Consider the following 17,014-nt stretch of genomic DNA (forward strand, 5'->3'; position numbering starts at 1 on the left):
CTAGCTATTTATACTCTAGCTGTACATTGTGTTTGAATCTCAACTCAGAATATTTTTCGAGTGTATCATTTACATTTCCTAGAAAGCATCTCAACTGTTTGCAAAGCTCATCATGACTCCCTTAAATGTCTATTTCTGGTATCATAATACACCTCAACTAGTTTGCACTCTGAATTACCATCAAGACCTTTCTATGTATATTTGAAAAAGTCACAGTTTACACAGTAATTTGATTTTATTAACTCGAAATTCAGCTTTTGGGTTCATTTCTCTGTTTCGCTTCATACAAGGCATCTAACCCAGAGAGAAGGCAGGCTGCTCAGGCTCGTCACTGCAGCATGAAATGAGGGCAATATGCTGCTTCCTTATACTGCCATGCTTATTCCTGCTGTCAGGCTATAGTCCTGGCTTCTGAACTATGAACCCTGGCGGGTTGGACCTGCCTGCTGGGCTTGGCTAACTCAGAAACTCACAGCAGCCTACAGAGAGAGAGTCGCTCTGCAGAGCATCCGGCACTGACACAGGCTGCAGGAAAATAAACTGAATCCCAAATACAGCATCTTCCAGTTTCTCAATTTCACTGGTGTCTGTTGGTAGATTTTCAATAGGCCTCCTATCATTCTTTTTTTTTCCCTTCCCCTCCTCATTCTGGGATCACAGCCAATCCCCAGCACAGCAGCTGACTTTCCCCAGAACTAACTAGAAATATTCTGATAGACTCTATTTATAGACTCAAAAACTTAGGACTAGAAGCAGCCAACCAAATTTTTCCATTCCTTGCTCCCCTCCGATATCTATCTATCTGTCTATCCTGGGCTAACCTAAATTCCAGCTTTCTGTGTTTCTCAGGGGGGAACTACCCTACTCCCAACAGGCATACCACAGCCACACACACACCTCTTACACATCCCAAAGCACCTGTGCAGAGAGCCTTGCATGCAATTTACCAAGCAGGAATAACAGGAAATAACAGGAAACCTCTACTTTTACCTCATTGTAGAAAGTATTCTGATCTTCTATCCTGTCAGTATAAATCAAAGCTGAAGAAAAATCAGAATTTCTGAAAGAGATTCTACCACCTGTATCTCAGACCCCTGAAAACTCATGAGATCAGCTGGGATACACACATGACTTCTTTGTTTTCTATGAAAAAAACCAATAATAAATAAGAACTCTTTTTTAGCAGGCTTAAACAGTGGCTTCTATTACTGTGTTTTTAATATACACACACATATCTACAGTTAATACTTGCAGAAGCCAAATAAGGTTTGTCCCCACTAGTTTAAGTACAGTACAAATACACAGCAAAAGAAAAACTGCGTCCCAAAGTAAAAATAATATTTCAGCTGACTTGCCCTTGGACATATGATTCTGCAAAATTTTCTATTTACAATACTTTCAGATTCTGTTCAGCATTTCATACTGCAGATAATGTGTTGAAAGTATAAATGTCGAAATAGAAAGGCTAGTGTGCTCTGGAAGCAACACCTGGCAAGGCTGATTTTTACTTAACCTTACAAATGTTGCTAGGAAACCCTATTCAATATTTACTTCGAGTCTTTAAAGAAACAGACTCATTCATACTAAGCTGCTGGTGGGAGCACTGGGGACTTGGCGGAGAAGTCCCAACCTAAATTTCCTCTTGACATCTCACTTTCCTAATGCACAGACCTGACGTAATATAGAAATATAATTAAGAGTTAGATATGTAGTTACCTTATGAGACCCGTAACAGCATTAGTATTTTGGACGCTGCTAGCAGTGCAAACAAAGTAACAAAGTTCTGCTCTTTTCTTTGGTTTTATGAAAATTTCATTAAAAAAAAAAGCTACAATGTTAATGCAGAGCCTTCTACAAGTGGTATATTATTTTTATGTTTTTGTGAACAGCATATGATTTAACAAATTTCACTGTCAGCTCTCATGTCCAGTTCAGAGATACAGGGTACCTTCATCTGCCCATGTGAAACACCAGAAAAAGCCTAGACTGTAGCAAAACCAATAAATGGGAAATATTTGTGTATTTACTGCTGTCCTTCAAACTGATTTCGTTAAATATATCTATAACATCAGTCAAAGCTATTTCTTGCAATCCTAAGTGATGAGATGCTGAATATTCCTAATTTTTAGTCATGTCAGACAAAACCACAAGCTTTCCTAGGACCTAGTGCACTATACTGAACTTACATCCTGTCGTGCCAATACCTGCTATTCTCCTTGCTCCTGGAATCCTTCTCGTCTTTTCCATTAGATCATATTTCTTATTCCCCTGCATTCCTGATCCCAAGCTCATTCCTATTTGGTCCTGAATAATTTTTTTTTTTTTTTTTTTTTTAACTCAGCAAGAAAATTGCATTCAGTTGTATTAAATTACTGATATAAGTCATGCCAACATCAATACCACCTCTGAGTTTGGGGCACGCTGTGTGATGGAGAAAAGCCAATATATAGCCCAACCAGCAGCAACTCTTCCTACGTAGTTAGATCAGTGCAAGCTGAATTTTACCCCAGGCAAAATTTGGAAAGAACTATAAATGCCTGTGCTACCAGCCCTGGCATAAAGAAGCCCCCATGAACACGTACTGATCCCCACCACTGCTATCACCAAAAACCACAGCTGGGGCTGCCACCCTCTTGTGCCTTGGAGCATTCCAGTTTGGAACATGAGCATGGCAGAGGGAGAATCCAGCTCCTGTGCAGCAACATGGACCTTGCTACAACCTTAGTAAGACTTTCTTTTAATAAGCACAATATCAGGTGTTTGTGCTGAAGCAAGCAGAACCTGAAGCATCTTGAGATCATAGGAAGGGCTACTACACGTGGAAGGACATGGAACAATTAGTGGAGGACATGGAGTATCTTGCTTGTCACAGTGTGGAGGGTATGAAAATAAGAAAAGCATGAAGCTTCTCTTGTGAGCTCAGAAGTCTCCTGGACCCTGGTATTACACTGCTGATTCATTAGAAATTAAGATAGCTACAGGAAAAAAGAGTTATAAACCTATCTTATAAATAGACTTAATGACTGTAAGTCATTTACAACCACTAATACATCACCTAGTCAACTCAGTTAGCCTCATATTAAAATTAATTTATCAGACATCCACAATATCCAATTAGCTGCAAATCAATAGGTTTACTTTACAAGAATTTATTGATCCACAAAGTAGCTTTTTTTTCCTGAAATGACAATTGTAAGTTATTAAATTTGTTTGCCTAACTTACAGCTGCTTGTAAATACTTAAGGCAGCTGCCTATAATCAAAACAATTCTGTTTGCCTTTAGAGATTAGTATTATAATAAATATGAGAATATCTGTATCTAGCTGAAAAGAAGTGAAATTCACTTCATGAAAAAAAAAGGATGCAGCTTATTTGTCACTTTAGTTTCATTTCCTACTTCCAGGATTTAATTCAGCTTTTTTTAGGATTTCTAGATTGCGGTGAAGGATGAGTAAGTAGGTGCTTTGCTCATTCTGGTCACAACTTATGAACAAACACATCTGCTGAAAACAGTGGCTCTGATTTTTCTGTGGAATAATTTCCTCTGCCTGTAACTCTGAATCTTTTCTCAATTACAGATGCCTGAGCTAACAGGTGGAAATGCAATTACACGCAGGCAGCACTTACGTTAAAGGCGCGATTAAAGGAGCCCTACCGAGGGCAGCGGTCAGTCCTGAGAATCCACCATCCAGTTATAGGTGTCACCAGGGTTGTGCTTCAGGCCAACTCCAGAGGAGTTCCACAGGCAGAAGTCGAGGCTGGAATGGCCTGGGTACCTCCTGGAGTACTTTTTTCATTCCCTGAATGGCTCAGAAATATCTGGTTGTTCTCCTCACAGCTGCCCAGTGATGCGAACCACAGGACAGAAGATGGTGGCAATTGGAAGATTCACTCCAAAGCAAATTTCTGATCCAAATAACAATGTTAACAAAACCCTACAAGCTCTGTTATTAGCCTTCTGCACACAGTTAACTCTGTTTATGTTCGAAAAGAAATGCAGGACAATTTGCAGACCCATAATAGATGCAGTTTTAATCCCAGAAATAAAAAAAAAAGTAAATCAGCAATTTAGAGTTTCACTTCTATTTCTATATACATTAGCTCCTCTGATTTTTTTCCCTTTTTAAAATAACAAGTCCATCCAAAACACTCGTCCTCTTTGCTTCTTCCACCAAATGGGTTTAATATGAAGTGAGTAACCATTCTTTACCTCATTATCCGCATGTGCAGTTTGAAGTTGTCATTACTGCATATTTAATCATTCGAAGTTTTCAATGCCCAATCTCCTTTTTTTACTGTCAAATCTCCAGAAACACAAATTCTAAGCAGTCTGAAGAATCAGAAAGGTTAGTTGGGAAACAAATGCAAATCAAGTGCATTGTTTCACTGCAACATTATCTTATGTCATTAGTTGGCAGCAGCCATAAAGCTCTGGACCACTTCCAACATTTACTTCCATACACTGAGCAGAAGCTGACATGTCTAACCCCCCACACTTTGTTCATCTTCCAGCTAGTTTACATGGATCCAGATTAAAAATCAGGATTTAAAAGTCCTAATTGTATCAACTGGAATAATTCTCTTTTGCCACTGCAAATCTGAAGGAAGACTATGGTAAAGCTGTGCAGGGTTTGTAGAGCTAATTCTGCAGCGATGTGGGTTTACTTGATGGATTTTCCAGCAGGGCAGTCTGCAACAAAGGTTCAATGCAGAATTTTGACAAGCCAGTCATGTTTAGTAACTTTTTCTAATCCTTAAGAAATATTTATTGGCCAATATTTGTTTTCAATTATTAACATAAGAAAGTCTTAGTGCTTGAAACCAAACAAATTTAAAATGGAAATAACAAAACAAACCCACTGCGTACACTAAATCCAAGCAAACAGGCTATGAGCTGGGGGGGCAATCCTTAGGAAATGGGGGAAAATGACCTCCACTGCAGCATCCCCAAGGGCATCATGTTCTCTCCCTGCTGGGCTCAGGGAGAGCTGCAGGAGTGCACTCCTGACCATCTGCAGTGGTCCAGAAGCATGCATCCCCTGGCCAGAAATGACGACGCTTTCAGTTTCTACCAAACAATAAAATAATAATGGACCTTGAGCCTTAGAAACGGCAAACATTAAAGTATATTGTCTTCAAGTGAAATTCCTGATTTTTTCTGGGGAGTTTTCCCATATCCCAGGATCCACACCTGTGCAAGGTTTTGGTTGTTTTGTTTTATTTTAATTTATCCAAATGAGTTTGAAAGTTAACACAGTTTTATCTAGCAAAGTAGCTCTGAAGCTGCCATTAGAGGAAGAGCTTTCTAACCGCTCTAACATACTGCACTCTCTAGCACAAATCTAATTTAGTTTAAAATAATGAAGCTGACAGCTCAGATAGTCTGCCTGGAAACTGTGCAAATTTCCCACCCACCTTCATTTGCAAGGTCCCTGGCACTCCAGTCTTCAAAAACGCTGAAGTGCATGACAGGTTTCTAGAGACAAGTCTTCAGCAATGCTAAAAGTGAGATCTCCGACCTTTTGGAGAAGCTCATATTTGAACTCACGCCTCCTGAGGGAAAAGAAAGGTTGCTGTCGTGGTGCCCCAAACTTAAGACACTTCCAGAAGCAATCCCTTTCCTGTTCTTAGTCTGAGGGCAGTGACCTTGACAAAACTTAACTAGGAGACCACATCCCACCTCCAGCACTGCTCCTGTCAGACAAGAGGCGGTGTTTGACTGGGGAATATGGTGAATCACCTGCAAAAGGCTGGAGAGGGACTTTTTACAAGGGCACACAGCGATAGGACAATGGGTAACAGCTGTGCCTGAAGGAGGGTAATTTAGATTAGGTATTACAAAAAAACTCTCTGCTGTGGGGGTGGTGAGGCACTGGCCCAGGCTGCCCAGAACAGCTGTGGCTGCCCCATCCCTGGAAGTGTTCAAGGCCAGGTGGGATGGGGCTCTGAGCAACCTGGTCTAGCAGAAGTCTAGACCAGGTGTCCTTGGGTGTCCTTGCCCATGGGTGTCCTTGCCCATGGCAGGGGTGTTGGCATTCAATGACCTTTGATATCCCTTCCCAACCCAACCCATTCTATAACAGCAAGCACAGCTCCCTCCCCACTCTCCTCCCTGCAGCAGCACGAAGGCAGAGCTAAAGACACAAACACAATTGATTTTCCAAGGTGAGACGCTGCCAGAGTAAACCGGGGCTCGCCGGTTGCGAAACCACGTTTGCAGAGGGCTCGGGGAGCACAGGTCTCGGTGAGGACACGGCAGGTGACGCACTGCCGGGGTACACGGCCACGGCTCCTTGCGCAAGCCGCGGGGATGCACGGCAGCCGTGGGCCCTGCTCGGACAGCCACACTCAGCACCTGCCCCTACCCTGCGTGGCCTGGATCTGCCAGACAGAGGCAAAGCACGACGTGGAAATTTATTGAGCAGAGCACTGCCTTACTCAGTTACGGCTCCCATCTCCACGGGCACTCCTGAGCCAAATCCCGGACAGCTCCATGTGCCATCCTGACCCTGTGAGAGAGGTGCTGGAGGGGAGCTGGTGAACAAAAGACATCCAAGACAAACAAAGTCAGCAGCAACGGGTTTTGCAGGACTGCACGACGATCTTAGCACGGCACAGTATCCAGAAAAGCATTGCCAAAAATGCTAGCAAGACTCTACAGTTCCGCAGCTGGGACAGGCTAAATCCTGGTCAGGACAAACAACTTAATTCCCAATTCTACCCCCTGATTAAAAGTTCTTAGACCACTGATAGATTACATTGCCCAAAATAAACCTCTAAAATACTGCTTTGTTTTGCAGACATAAGACTAAACAGGCAGCCAAAAGGGTCATACACACACACAAAAATAAGTAAGTAAGATATTCTCACAAACTCAAAAGATTCAGAAAACATTATTAAAGATGGTAAGATTTTTTTGAATTGCTTTTTTCTTTCCAAAAACCTAATTGCCATGGGATTGGTTTATGAAGCTGCCACTTTTAGAAACTTGGGGTAACACCGCTCGAAAGCAGATATGGAATGAAAAGCACAATATAAAAGACTCATGTATTCAGTCCAAATTTTAGCCTGAAAGCTCATTCAAAAAAGTTATTTCACCTCCAGATTCAAGTAGAAAGTATTGTTTAGGAGAGAGGATGGAAACAAGCAAAGTGATATAAAAATTGTCAAAAACATTCAGCAATTAGTCTGAATTTGCTTTTTAACCTCAGGGCTGTAACTCTTTGATCTATTATTATCACTAACCACAATCAGCAGTATACCCATGCATCTTGGGGGAGCGTACAAATTCCTATAAGCCATTATACATATTATCCACAAACACTAGATTCTGTTTCTGCTCAGAGGATCTAAAAAAATTTACTTTTTTTTCTCTCCTTTTCAAAAAATAACATTCTATATTAACTGTAATTATTAACTAGTAACCCTACCTCCAAATATGAAATTTAAGCTATCAGTTTGTTCATGAAGCCAATATGCAGTTTAGAGATCGCAGATCTGGAGAAATTCAATTTAGCAGCCAGCTAACAACAAATTCTAATGTAATTGCAGGTGCTTAATTCATTGTTTAAGAAAAAGAAATCAAATTCTAGTTATTTTGTGATCTACCAGCAATGTGGGAACTTCTGCTAAAATATAATTCAGTAAAGAAATGGTATATTGCAAAAGGACTTATTCACGTACTGTATAGATAAAACCAGTGTTACTTATACTTTTAAGAATGCAGAATGAACAGCACAGATTTGTTTTTCTGCACTTTTTTTGTTGCTGTTGTTGTTTTGGGAGAGGGTTTCTGGGGATCAGGGGGTGGTGGTGTTGTTTTCTGTGTTTTAAATCCTTCAACACTGATTTCGGCAAAATACAGAAAGAGAACCCCCCCAGATCACTTCCTTTCAGAAAACACCCTGTTAAGCTCTGGTAAACCACATTATTAAACCTCAGCTACGAAACAAAACAAAACAAAACCAACAAAAACAACCAAAAGAAAAAACCAACCAAACAAAAAAACCCTAACAAATAAAAACCCCACAACCCCAAAAAAGGTCACAAAGCCTTCCATTTAAAGAGACAATTTATTTGAAAACTTTGCCCTGAAAGTAAACCACTCTCAAGGTTTTTGTAAAATTCTGGGGAGAAAACACGGATGCCCAGAACACTCCTGTTTCCAAGTCCAAGGAGGGAGTGCCTCCTCCCACGCAAACCCCGCAGAGAGGGGGAGATGCTGCGGCCCCTGCTGCCGCAGTGGTACTGGAGCACTGGGAATTGCTGGCATGGATAAACAGGGACTTCCTGACCTCTGAGCCCTTCCCCTGCACTGTAAGCCAGAAAAGTATGCCTTCCTCCAAGGTCAGCCTGACTCCTCCAGCACCAAGCCCAAGGTGGCTCCAGCAGCAGAGGGCTGTCAGAGAGCCCACCAGATGGTGACCTTCCGCTGCAGGTTACACTAGGAGGGCAGTGAGCACTCAGATCATGCCATGGTCTATTTAGGGTGCATTCAGACGTGCCCAATAACACTGCAAGAACCTGGTCCATTGCACCCGACGAAAATACTGCTTTTTTTTTTCTCTCCACAGATCTCTCACTCAGAGGAGACTGCAACCGAAGTAATTCATATGCTGAGCACCAGGCACTGTGTAGCAACCAGCTGCATGTGAAAACTGATAAAAGTACTAAACTTAGATGGATTTAATACCTGTTTTTCACACACTCTTTTTAGTTTCCTCGTTGGACCATTTTTATCACTCTTAGACAGCCATATTTTAAGACACATTTGCCAGAGAACAAGTTACAGTTCTATATGCATCCTTAACTGTGGTATTTTCTGACCTCTGAGATCTCAAATCACAGCACTCAATTGCTCTCCAAGAAGTTTTGGTCAAAACAAGCCCATTATTAACTCCATCTCCTACAACTGTGTTCAAAGACTCAATACATACAATTAAAAAAGAGAAAACGCCTTTTGAAACTATATCCTGAAAATATAAGTGTTGGGATCATGGCCTGACAACATACTATCTTTTAGCAGAAAGATAATAATCCCAAAAAGATGTGGGATATTTCATAGGCTCCGTTCCTTTTCTATCCTTTTAATTTGTTCTCATGTCTGTATCACATCACACTGCTCACCAAGTTTCACTGCCCTGTTGGTTTTTTAGAGCTTCAGAGTGAACTGGATCAGGAACCCAACCTGGCTCTCACATACAACACACCCCATTAAAGGGCAAAACCAACACCAGAACAGACAAGGCATGGCCCAACACAGTATCATCACCACTGCAAACAATACATTGTTCAGCCACAAGTGACACCCAACAGCAGCCACTGCTCCAGCCTGGCATCAGCAAAGCACCAGTAAGTACCTAGAAATCTGATTCAGCCGGGCAGAGCACTTCGCAGCAGGTTGTAGCTCCATTAACGTTAAGTGCTGGTTGAGTAAGGCCAGGTTATTGAACCACAACTTAACAATTTACTCCCTCTGCAGACAACATGAGTACTGCACGAGCACTGCATCTGCTGCAGCAATCCCTGAGCATTGCTTGCCTGCCTTGCTGCAACACACATCACATAAAATAGGACAGGAACATTTTTATACAGTGCGAATTTCTGTGTCTTCCAGTCCTCAGGAAAACGGACTGAACCATACTGTTGGAAAACACACAATCAAAATTTCTTATGCTTGCTAAAATCTGTGCATTGAAGGTGACCCCACCTTCCCCTTTGTCAGAAGACCATCAAAAGAAGGTTATCATAGTGAGATTCCATGTCACCAAAAGTGATACAAAAACTAGGCAACAACTATTAGCTACTACCAGAATATATAATACAGCAAACTGATTTTCAGTAGCAAAGTACTGCAAAGCTTAGTGGTATTAACCAGCAATTGAAACATTTTGGAAATACACAACATTATTTACCCCTGCAAAAAGAAACAACCAAGCCCTAGATACTGGCACCCAGACTGACAAGGGAGTCCTTCTTTCCCCAGATGTGGAAGATCCACCCATTTATGAAACACAATATTCCAGTAATGTGGACTTCTCCCTGCCACAGCACAGGAGTCAATGAATGTGTATCATGTTAAGGGAAAATGAAGCATTATTTGCAGTCACATTTTAAGGGAAAATACTTTATATAGACTTTGAACTCCTCTACAAAAAGCACCTCACCAAAATAACAACAAAGAAATCTGCAGAAAGTAAAAAGGCTGTTCAGTGCATGCTGGTATGCCCAAGGGAACCTTTCAACCTCCCGGTCTGACATATTAATGCAGACTTCTAATTTCTCTAGCCAGAAATAAAGAATATGCAGAGGTCTCGGTTGTGTCAAGACTATACCCAAAGCTGCTAAAAAGAAAAAAATAATCACACAAAATTATACAAAAACCTACAAAAACATGTACACATTCTCAAGTTGAAATGAAGGAAAAAATGCAGATTTAAGGCTATGGTGTATGATATTAGAAATTCATTTGTGAAAAAGGTTTGCACAGAAAATTTTTGGGCAGATAAAGGGGAAAACAGTCCTGCCGAGCGGAGAGTATTTTAACAGCACAGTCCTTTTCTCATAAAGTCCATCAGCAAACAGAGGTCAAGGCCATTCATAAATTCTAAAAATAATATTTACCAGACCTTTATCTTTCTGGCAGGTATAATTCTGATAAGTGACTATTCTAGATAATATTTAACATAAAAGTTTATTTACAAAAATACTTGCAATAGCCTGAAATCAGATTTTAACCAGAATCACTCATTCAAGCCAGTAAAGGCTACAGGTAAATCAAGATCAGTTGTTGGGTTGCTTTCTGGTTTTGGGTTGGATGGGGTAGAGTTTTTGGGGGCCTTTTTCAAGTGGCATCTATGAAATTAATACTGACACATGTGAATGGCTTGGGAACAGATAGGCGTAAGTCCTCCCTAAAATACTATCAACGTCTGATAAAAATTCTTGAAATATCATTATAGATAAACATATGCAACTCATATTAAACCACTAAACTTTCTTAATAACAGCACATCAAACTTTGTGAATTCTTCCCACACTGGATTGCACCAGTGGAATTGCCAGGAAGAAATGACAGTAGGAGTATCAGCCCTCTGTTTCTGTATGTGTACATATATGAGTTAATATGGAAATTAGAGGGAAAAGACACATTTGCAGAAGAAGCTTTAGGTAAGAGCTAATGCAGCAGAAAGGTCATCCTCCTCAATTTTTACTGTTGTTTTAAGCAACCATGACATTTTCCTAGGCCATTCTGAAAATCATATAATTGGCACAATCATGGGGCTTAGGCTAGCACCCCAATTCAGATGAGCCCTGATCACATTAAAGGGAAATCTCATCTGGATTCTTAGCGTAGGTTTTCATCAATGACATCACACAATGGCACATCCCTTCTTTTTCAAGCCCACTTAGCTATTATTTAGTTTAGAAACCAGTATTTCTTAGAAATGCCATTCATGGAGGGAGGAATCTATACACACAGACAGACAAGTATGATTCACCCTTTATTAAAAATTACACATGTGAAATCTTTCAAAAACAAAGACATGTTCTGCATGCATATTAGCAGAAGAAAAATATTTAAAAGGGAATAAGGGAATTTGGTTTTGCTTAAGAGGCTCTAGCTCTCCAAACACCACAAGCCACAATGTTATAAAAAAGTTACTAGCAACTAACTTAAAAAGAACCGTAACTGTGTATGTCTAATAAAAGTAACTGGAGGAGAAAAAGAAAAATGTTCTAGTTGCAGTGGGTGCTTGGCACAGTCAGCAAGGTAGCAAGGCATTTAAATGCCTCAACTATGGTTATTAGACATTACCACCATGTGTAACTGATTCAAGAAAGGGAACACTCTAATATAAAAAAAAATACAGTAATAGTCTAAAGATTCATTATCAATGTGAAAAGTCAAAGTCATCTTCTTTTGGCCACCTACTCCTTTCCACCATGTAAGCTGCAAGTCTGAAGCAGTTCAGAAAGGGTATGACATCAGGGTTCAGAAAATAATGCTGCTAAAACAAGACATATTCCATGCTGGTCATCTACTGGCTTTAGAGAACCATGTAGCCTATTTTTTCCCTTCACCCTATTATTTGCTTGCAGCCATTTATATTGCAAGCTTAGTATCTCTGGGGAAAAAAAAAAAAAAAAAAAAAAAGTGAAGACTTAGAATACCAGAAACTTTAAAATATTGCAAACTTTGAAGGGTTAATCACATGCTGTAAAAGTGTGTAAAATGTGTGATGCCTGATATGGTTGACACATCAGAAAAAAACCTGACTGGAAACAGCAAGGATCTGGTTTAGATGTAGAGGACAGAGGTGTGATGCTGATGTTCTGATGACACGAAGGAAGAGGTATTTTGCAATCCACGTACCACATGGATATGGGACAACTGAAACCCAACCTTGGGATGTTGGGTCTGGCATGGTTTTAAGCTATGTGTGTTTTATTACAACACTTCAGAGCACCAACTTGAGCATGATTTCCTCTGTTCTAGCTACAAGACAGCGCAGAAATTAAGAGAAAAATAAAGATCAGTCCGAGGTTCAATAACATGAGTTTTAACAGCTGAGTTTTAACACGTGTGAAATCCTATGTTGAGTCGTTATGACTTGTCTCACCAGCAGACAAATATCTCACCAGGCACCTCTGCAGTCAAATCTGCACTGCTAAAATAATCTCTACACGAATTTCCCTTGAAAATTTTAAGGGCTTTGCACAGGTCCCTGGCTGCACCTGCTGGCACAGAGCCATTGCCAAGCAGATTAAGAGCAACATTTAGTTAAATAATGGGGTTGAGTTAGGAGATTTGAAATGATGACACATGTCCTAATCTGGAGTACAGATCAGGATGCCACAAGTGTCGCAACCCTGCAGATCTCCATCACCTGAACAGAATTCCACACGTAACAGCTCTGAGCACCAAACATTTCAGGATTTCAATCCTGCAATGTAGTAGCTACACTCACCTGCACATCCTACAGATACCAGCTTAGAGAACAAAGACAGAAAAGTGCACCCGGCCTATGTCAACATCAAGTCTGATTACACAGATTATCCATTCACTGGTCTAGAGCTACCATGGACTAATGTCAGATCAGAAAGACTCCTTTAAAAGCCTTATGAGAAACTGTCACTCCAAACACAACTATTGGTGGCAACCATGCTCCTACCTGCATTTCCCTGGTTATTTTGCCTGCCCCTGCAATGGATGACAGCCTTGACTCAGCGCAAGCACTCAGTCGCACAAGAGCTCTCACAGCAGGCAGGAGCCACCTGCCCAAGCAACAGTGCTCAGCCACAAAGGCAGTAAAATATCAGGTCTTTATATTCAGGCATTCCATCAGCCTTCTGGTGAACTTTTCTCACTATATAAATAATGCATTTTATGAAAATTTCATCAGGTAAAATAACCAGAAAACAGTAACTCTTTCTTCTTTAATCCAAGAAAGTACATTTAAGTCAAGACTGGATGATAACAAATATCCAGCTACATTCGAAGTTCAGCATGATGATGGGATACAGCCCTTTCAAGCTGACTATATGAAAAAGTGCATTCTTTTTCAAAACCCTATTGGAAATGGCCAAAGAAAAAATAAAGTATGGCCTACAAAATACAAAGATTTTAGCAGTGCTGGACAGAATTGCGAATAAAATAGAAACAGTTGAAGTCTTTTTTTTTTCCCTTATGGGTAGATAGGCTGATTTCCCTCCTGGAAAGCACCATTATTTTAGATATTATGTTTTTCACTGCAACACTATTTTCAGAAATCTGTAGTATCATACAAATATGGAAAACACCACGCATCCTCCTCACCCCATTCCAAGAATAAGGCAGATGCTTCATTCACCAAGGGCAGCTGCATAGCTCATCATGAGCTAAAAAATACTTGAGAAAGGTAAATGCCAATCTGTTACTGGCTATTTGAGCTTTAGCACAAGCCTCTGGTGAGCCTGCTGGATACATGGAGAGGCTATGCAACCATCCTAACTCAGTCATGGTGTCAGAGGCGCTTCATAACTTGTTCTACTGACTCTGAAACTAGATGATTTAGGAAAGTAAGCATGCCTCACAAGATACATGGACACCTGCTTGAAGAAGGACTCGCTGCCATGGATCAGCCAAGAAACCCAAATTCAGATGACACTTGCTTATTTCTCTTTCACCAAAAGTGAGGAGATCAGTTTATCCATTTTCTCCCTTTCAAATGCATCAAATTTTAACAGCCCTCCTCCTTCTGGAGACATTTTTCTATATATACAAACCAAATGTTCCTACAGTTAAAATACAGAAATAATATGTTGCCACAGGCTTGTAACGTTTAGTTTTTTAAACTTAACCAGTTAAAGTCCAGCGCAAACATAGAACTGTACTTCTTCACAAAAACAGATTCCTGACACTATCATTTTCTTATCCTCATCTCAACTTTTCATCTGAGGTACAACACATTCAAGCACTAGCTAAGAAAGAATAACCATTATAGGACACAAGAGAGCAATTTTACTAAGCTCTCATTATGGGAAAAACAACATTTGTAGTAGTAAGAGCTCATAAACATACTAAAGCTATACCTTCAAACCTAATAACAGAATATAATATGTTCTCCTTAAATATTAAAACCAGCACTTTTTGTTTTTATTAAAGGCAGAGTAAAATACAGCAGGATAGCAACAAATCTAATAATAACTGAAATTCAAGCAAAGAATTACACATCAGACTGAGAAATACCACCCCAGTCCTCATTTTAATTCGTGCCTTGTTTGTTTAATGCCACGGGGAAAAAGAAAAAAAATGAGGAGACAAAAAGGAAAAAAAAACCAAAAGAAGTAGTAATTTGCAGCTCACCTGGACACGTTTTCTGGAATGTACTCTAGAACTGGATACCCATCACTTCTTCTGGATGCCAACTCTGAATGCGACTTCCAGGTCTCCACGAGCGTGCTGACAGCAGGGAAGGAGCTCAAGTGCTGAAATGTCTGCTCTCGAGCAACCGGCCGCGACAAGGATATCGTGCCCTGGGCACCGATCCTGTAGTGAAATGACTGTCCACCTGAATTTACACCCACAATGGCAGAGGATGGTATACTGTTTTCTTGGTAATAGCTGCCATCATCAGGCTCCTGCTTAATCCCCACACGTAGGCCTGGATTTGGAAAACCGCTACCTTCACAATTTCCATCAAATGAAGAAACAGGTGGTCCTAAAATCCCAGAAAGAGAGTAATAGTCTTTGTCATCCATAAAAGAAAAATACGAGCCATCTGTAAATGGGAAAGGATTTACTGTTTGATTCCCTTTAAAGGAGGCACCAGAACAAGGATGTTTGGCCGACTCTTGCTTCACTGGTACTGAAAAGGGGGAATCGGAGTTTATTTTGCTGCTGCTGTCACCGATGCAGGCGCTGCCGAAGGACCCGTCTGGCTCGGGCTTTATGAACTGAACAAGGTTCATCTGGCTGCTGTTGGAGATGGCGTTCTTCATTTCCTCCATCTTAGGAAACGCGAGTTCTTGAGCACCCTTGTCTTTTGCTTCTGGACTAGGAACGGTATCTTGGCTTCTGCTAGGTCCAGCTGGTGTGCCGCAAGGCGGGAACCCTATGGAGTTGTTTACGGGGCTACAGATGGATGATCCCACAGTGCTAACCGCTGGACTAGAACGAGTGGACCTATTATTGGCATTGGAAGGGCTGGCAATGGAGCTCCTGGAGTTCAGGTTTGCAGGACTGGACACAGAAGATCGCATAGTGATATTATTGGGACTCGAGACAGGAGATTTCACACTGCAGTGACTGGGAGGACTGGAAATCGGCGACTTCATGCTACTGAGAGGGCTGGAAAGCGGAGAGCCAACGTTGCTCACGTGCGTGGGGCTGTGCAACATAGAGCCCCGGCTCTCAACGTTCGGCGAGCGCGACAGAGGGGTTCCCTGCCCGATGGGGCTGTGCATGGCAAAGTTCCCAAAGTTAGCAGTAGTTGAGGACACGGAGTTAACTCCCGCAGGACTGCATACTGAGGAGGCCAAGTTCTGAGGGCTGCAGCCCGAGGGGCTCTTCTCTTGACACATGATGGGGCTTTTGACAATCGTGTGCATGGCACCACCGTTCACAGCGCTCCCAGAGTCCGACATCAAAGACCTCAAGGGCCTGCTGGCGCTGTGGAGGGGAGAGGAGCAATGGCCATTCTCCTTGTAGAGCTTCACCAGCTGCTCCACATTCTGGTAGATCTTTCCCGGGCTCCCCTGATTCTGCTGATCGTAGTGGTAATCGGCGTCTCGTATCGAATCCATATATAAACCCATGGATTCGGCCACCGTTGCCGACAGCTCCTTGGACTCTGTTTCAGTTTTGATGTCAGAGGGCAGAAGACCAGGCTGGCTGTTGTCTTGCTGCAGGCAGGAGAGTAGCTCAGGTTTTTCTTTGCTGTTTCCTTGAGCGCTGCTGTTCGCGAAGGTGCCGGCGGCGCAGCTTACGTTTACAATCTCCATGTAGTTACTGTCATCAGTCTGCTCTCCAGCACCTATGGAAGAATACTCCACAGACTGAGAAACTTGACCCCACCGTCTCTCCATATCTAAGCCTTCTGGGTAGCTGTGGTATCCTTTTGTCTCCATAACTAGCAAAGACATATACAAAAAAGTAAAATTAATGACAGGACAGTGTGACTTCCTAAGGAAATTTCCTAATTTCCTAAGGAAACAAGGCATATCCGCTCTCTCTGTCTATCCTCCTCTCTCTCTCTGCCTGCCAGTCCCATTTCCCTGCCCCATCCATCATCTCTCAACCATTTGTCCAATTTCAATCAAACTGAGCGAAAAGGTCTCATGGATATGACAGCCCTTTGGGTTCAGGGAGAAAATGGCTCAGCAGTTAGGAAACACCCAAATTATTGCTCCCAGCCCTGCCCCAAAAGGAATGGCTTGGCAACATCAGCACAACCACCCACCCTCGCTAGCCACAGCCCCGTGGCCAGTGCCAGTTGCACCAGGGGCTGTCCCTCACCCAAGGACCTGGCAG

At 41.7% G+C, this 17,014-nt stretch overlaps 1 protein-coding gene across 5 annotated transcripts in view; it reads right to left on the reverse strand.

The window, feature by feature from the left end:
- Window positions 1-17,014, reverse strand: part of NR3C2 (nuclear receptor subfamily 3 group C member 2) — a 189,919-nt gene that overhangs the window by 168,410 nt on the left and 4,495 nt on the right. For 3 of the 5 annotated variants that reach the window (XM_085058213.1, XM_085058214.1, XM_085058216.1), the window contains exon 2: window positions 14,849-16,613. In XM_085058213.1, coding sequence (XP_084914339.1) covers window positions 14,849-16,611 — 1,763 coding nt within the window. In that variant the 5' untranslated portion in view covers window positions 16,612-16,613. Of the gene's footprint in view, window positions 1-14,848; window positions 16,642-17,014 lie in introns of those variants that run through there. The other 2 variants (XM_085058215.1, XM_085058212.1) reach the window with 2 other exon arrangements.

The sequence above is a fragment of the Lichenostomus cassidix genome, chromosome 4, assembly GCF_008360975.1.
Source record: "Lichenostomus cassidix isolate B80296 chromosome 4, HeHo_3.0, whole genome shotgun sequence".
NCBI lineage: Eukaryota > Metazoa > Chordata > Aves > Passeriformes > Meliphagidae > Lichenostomus > Lichenostomus cassidix.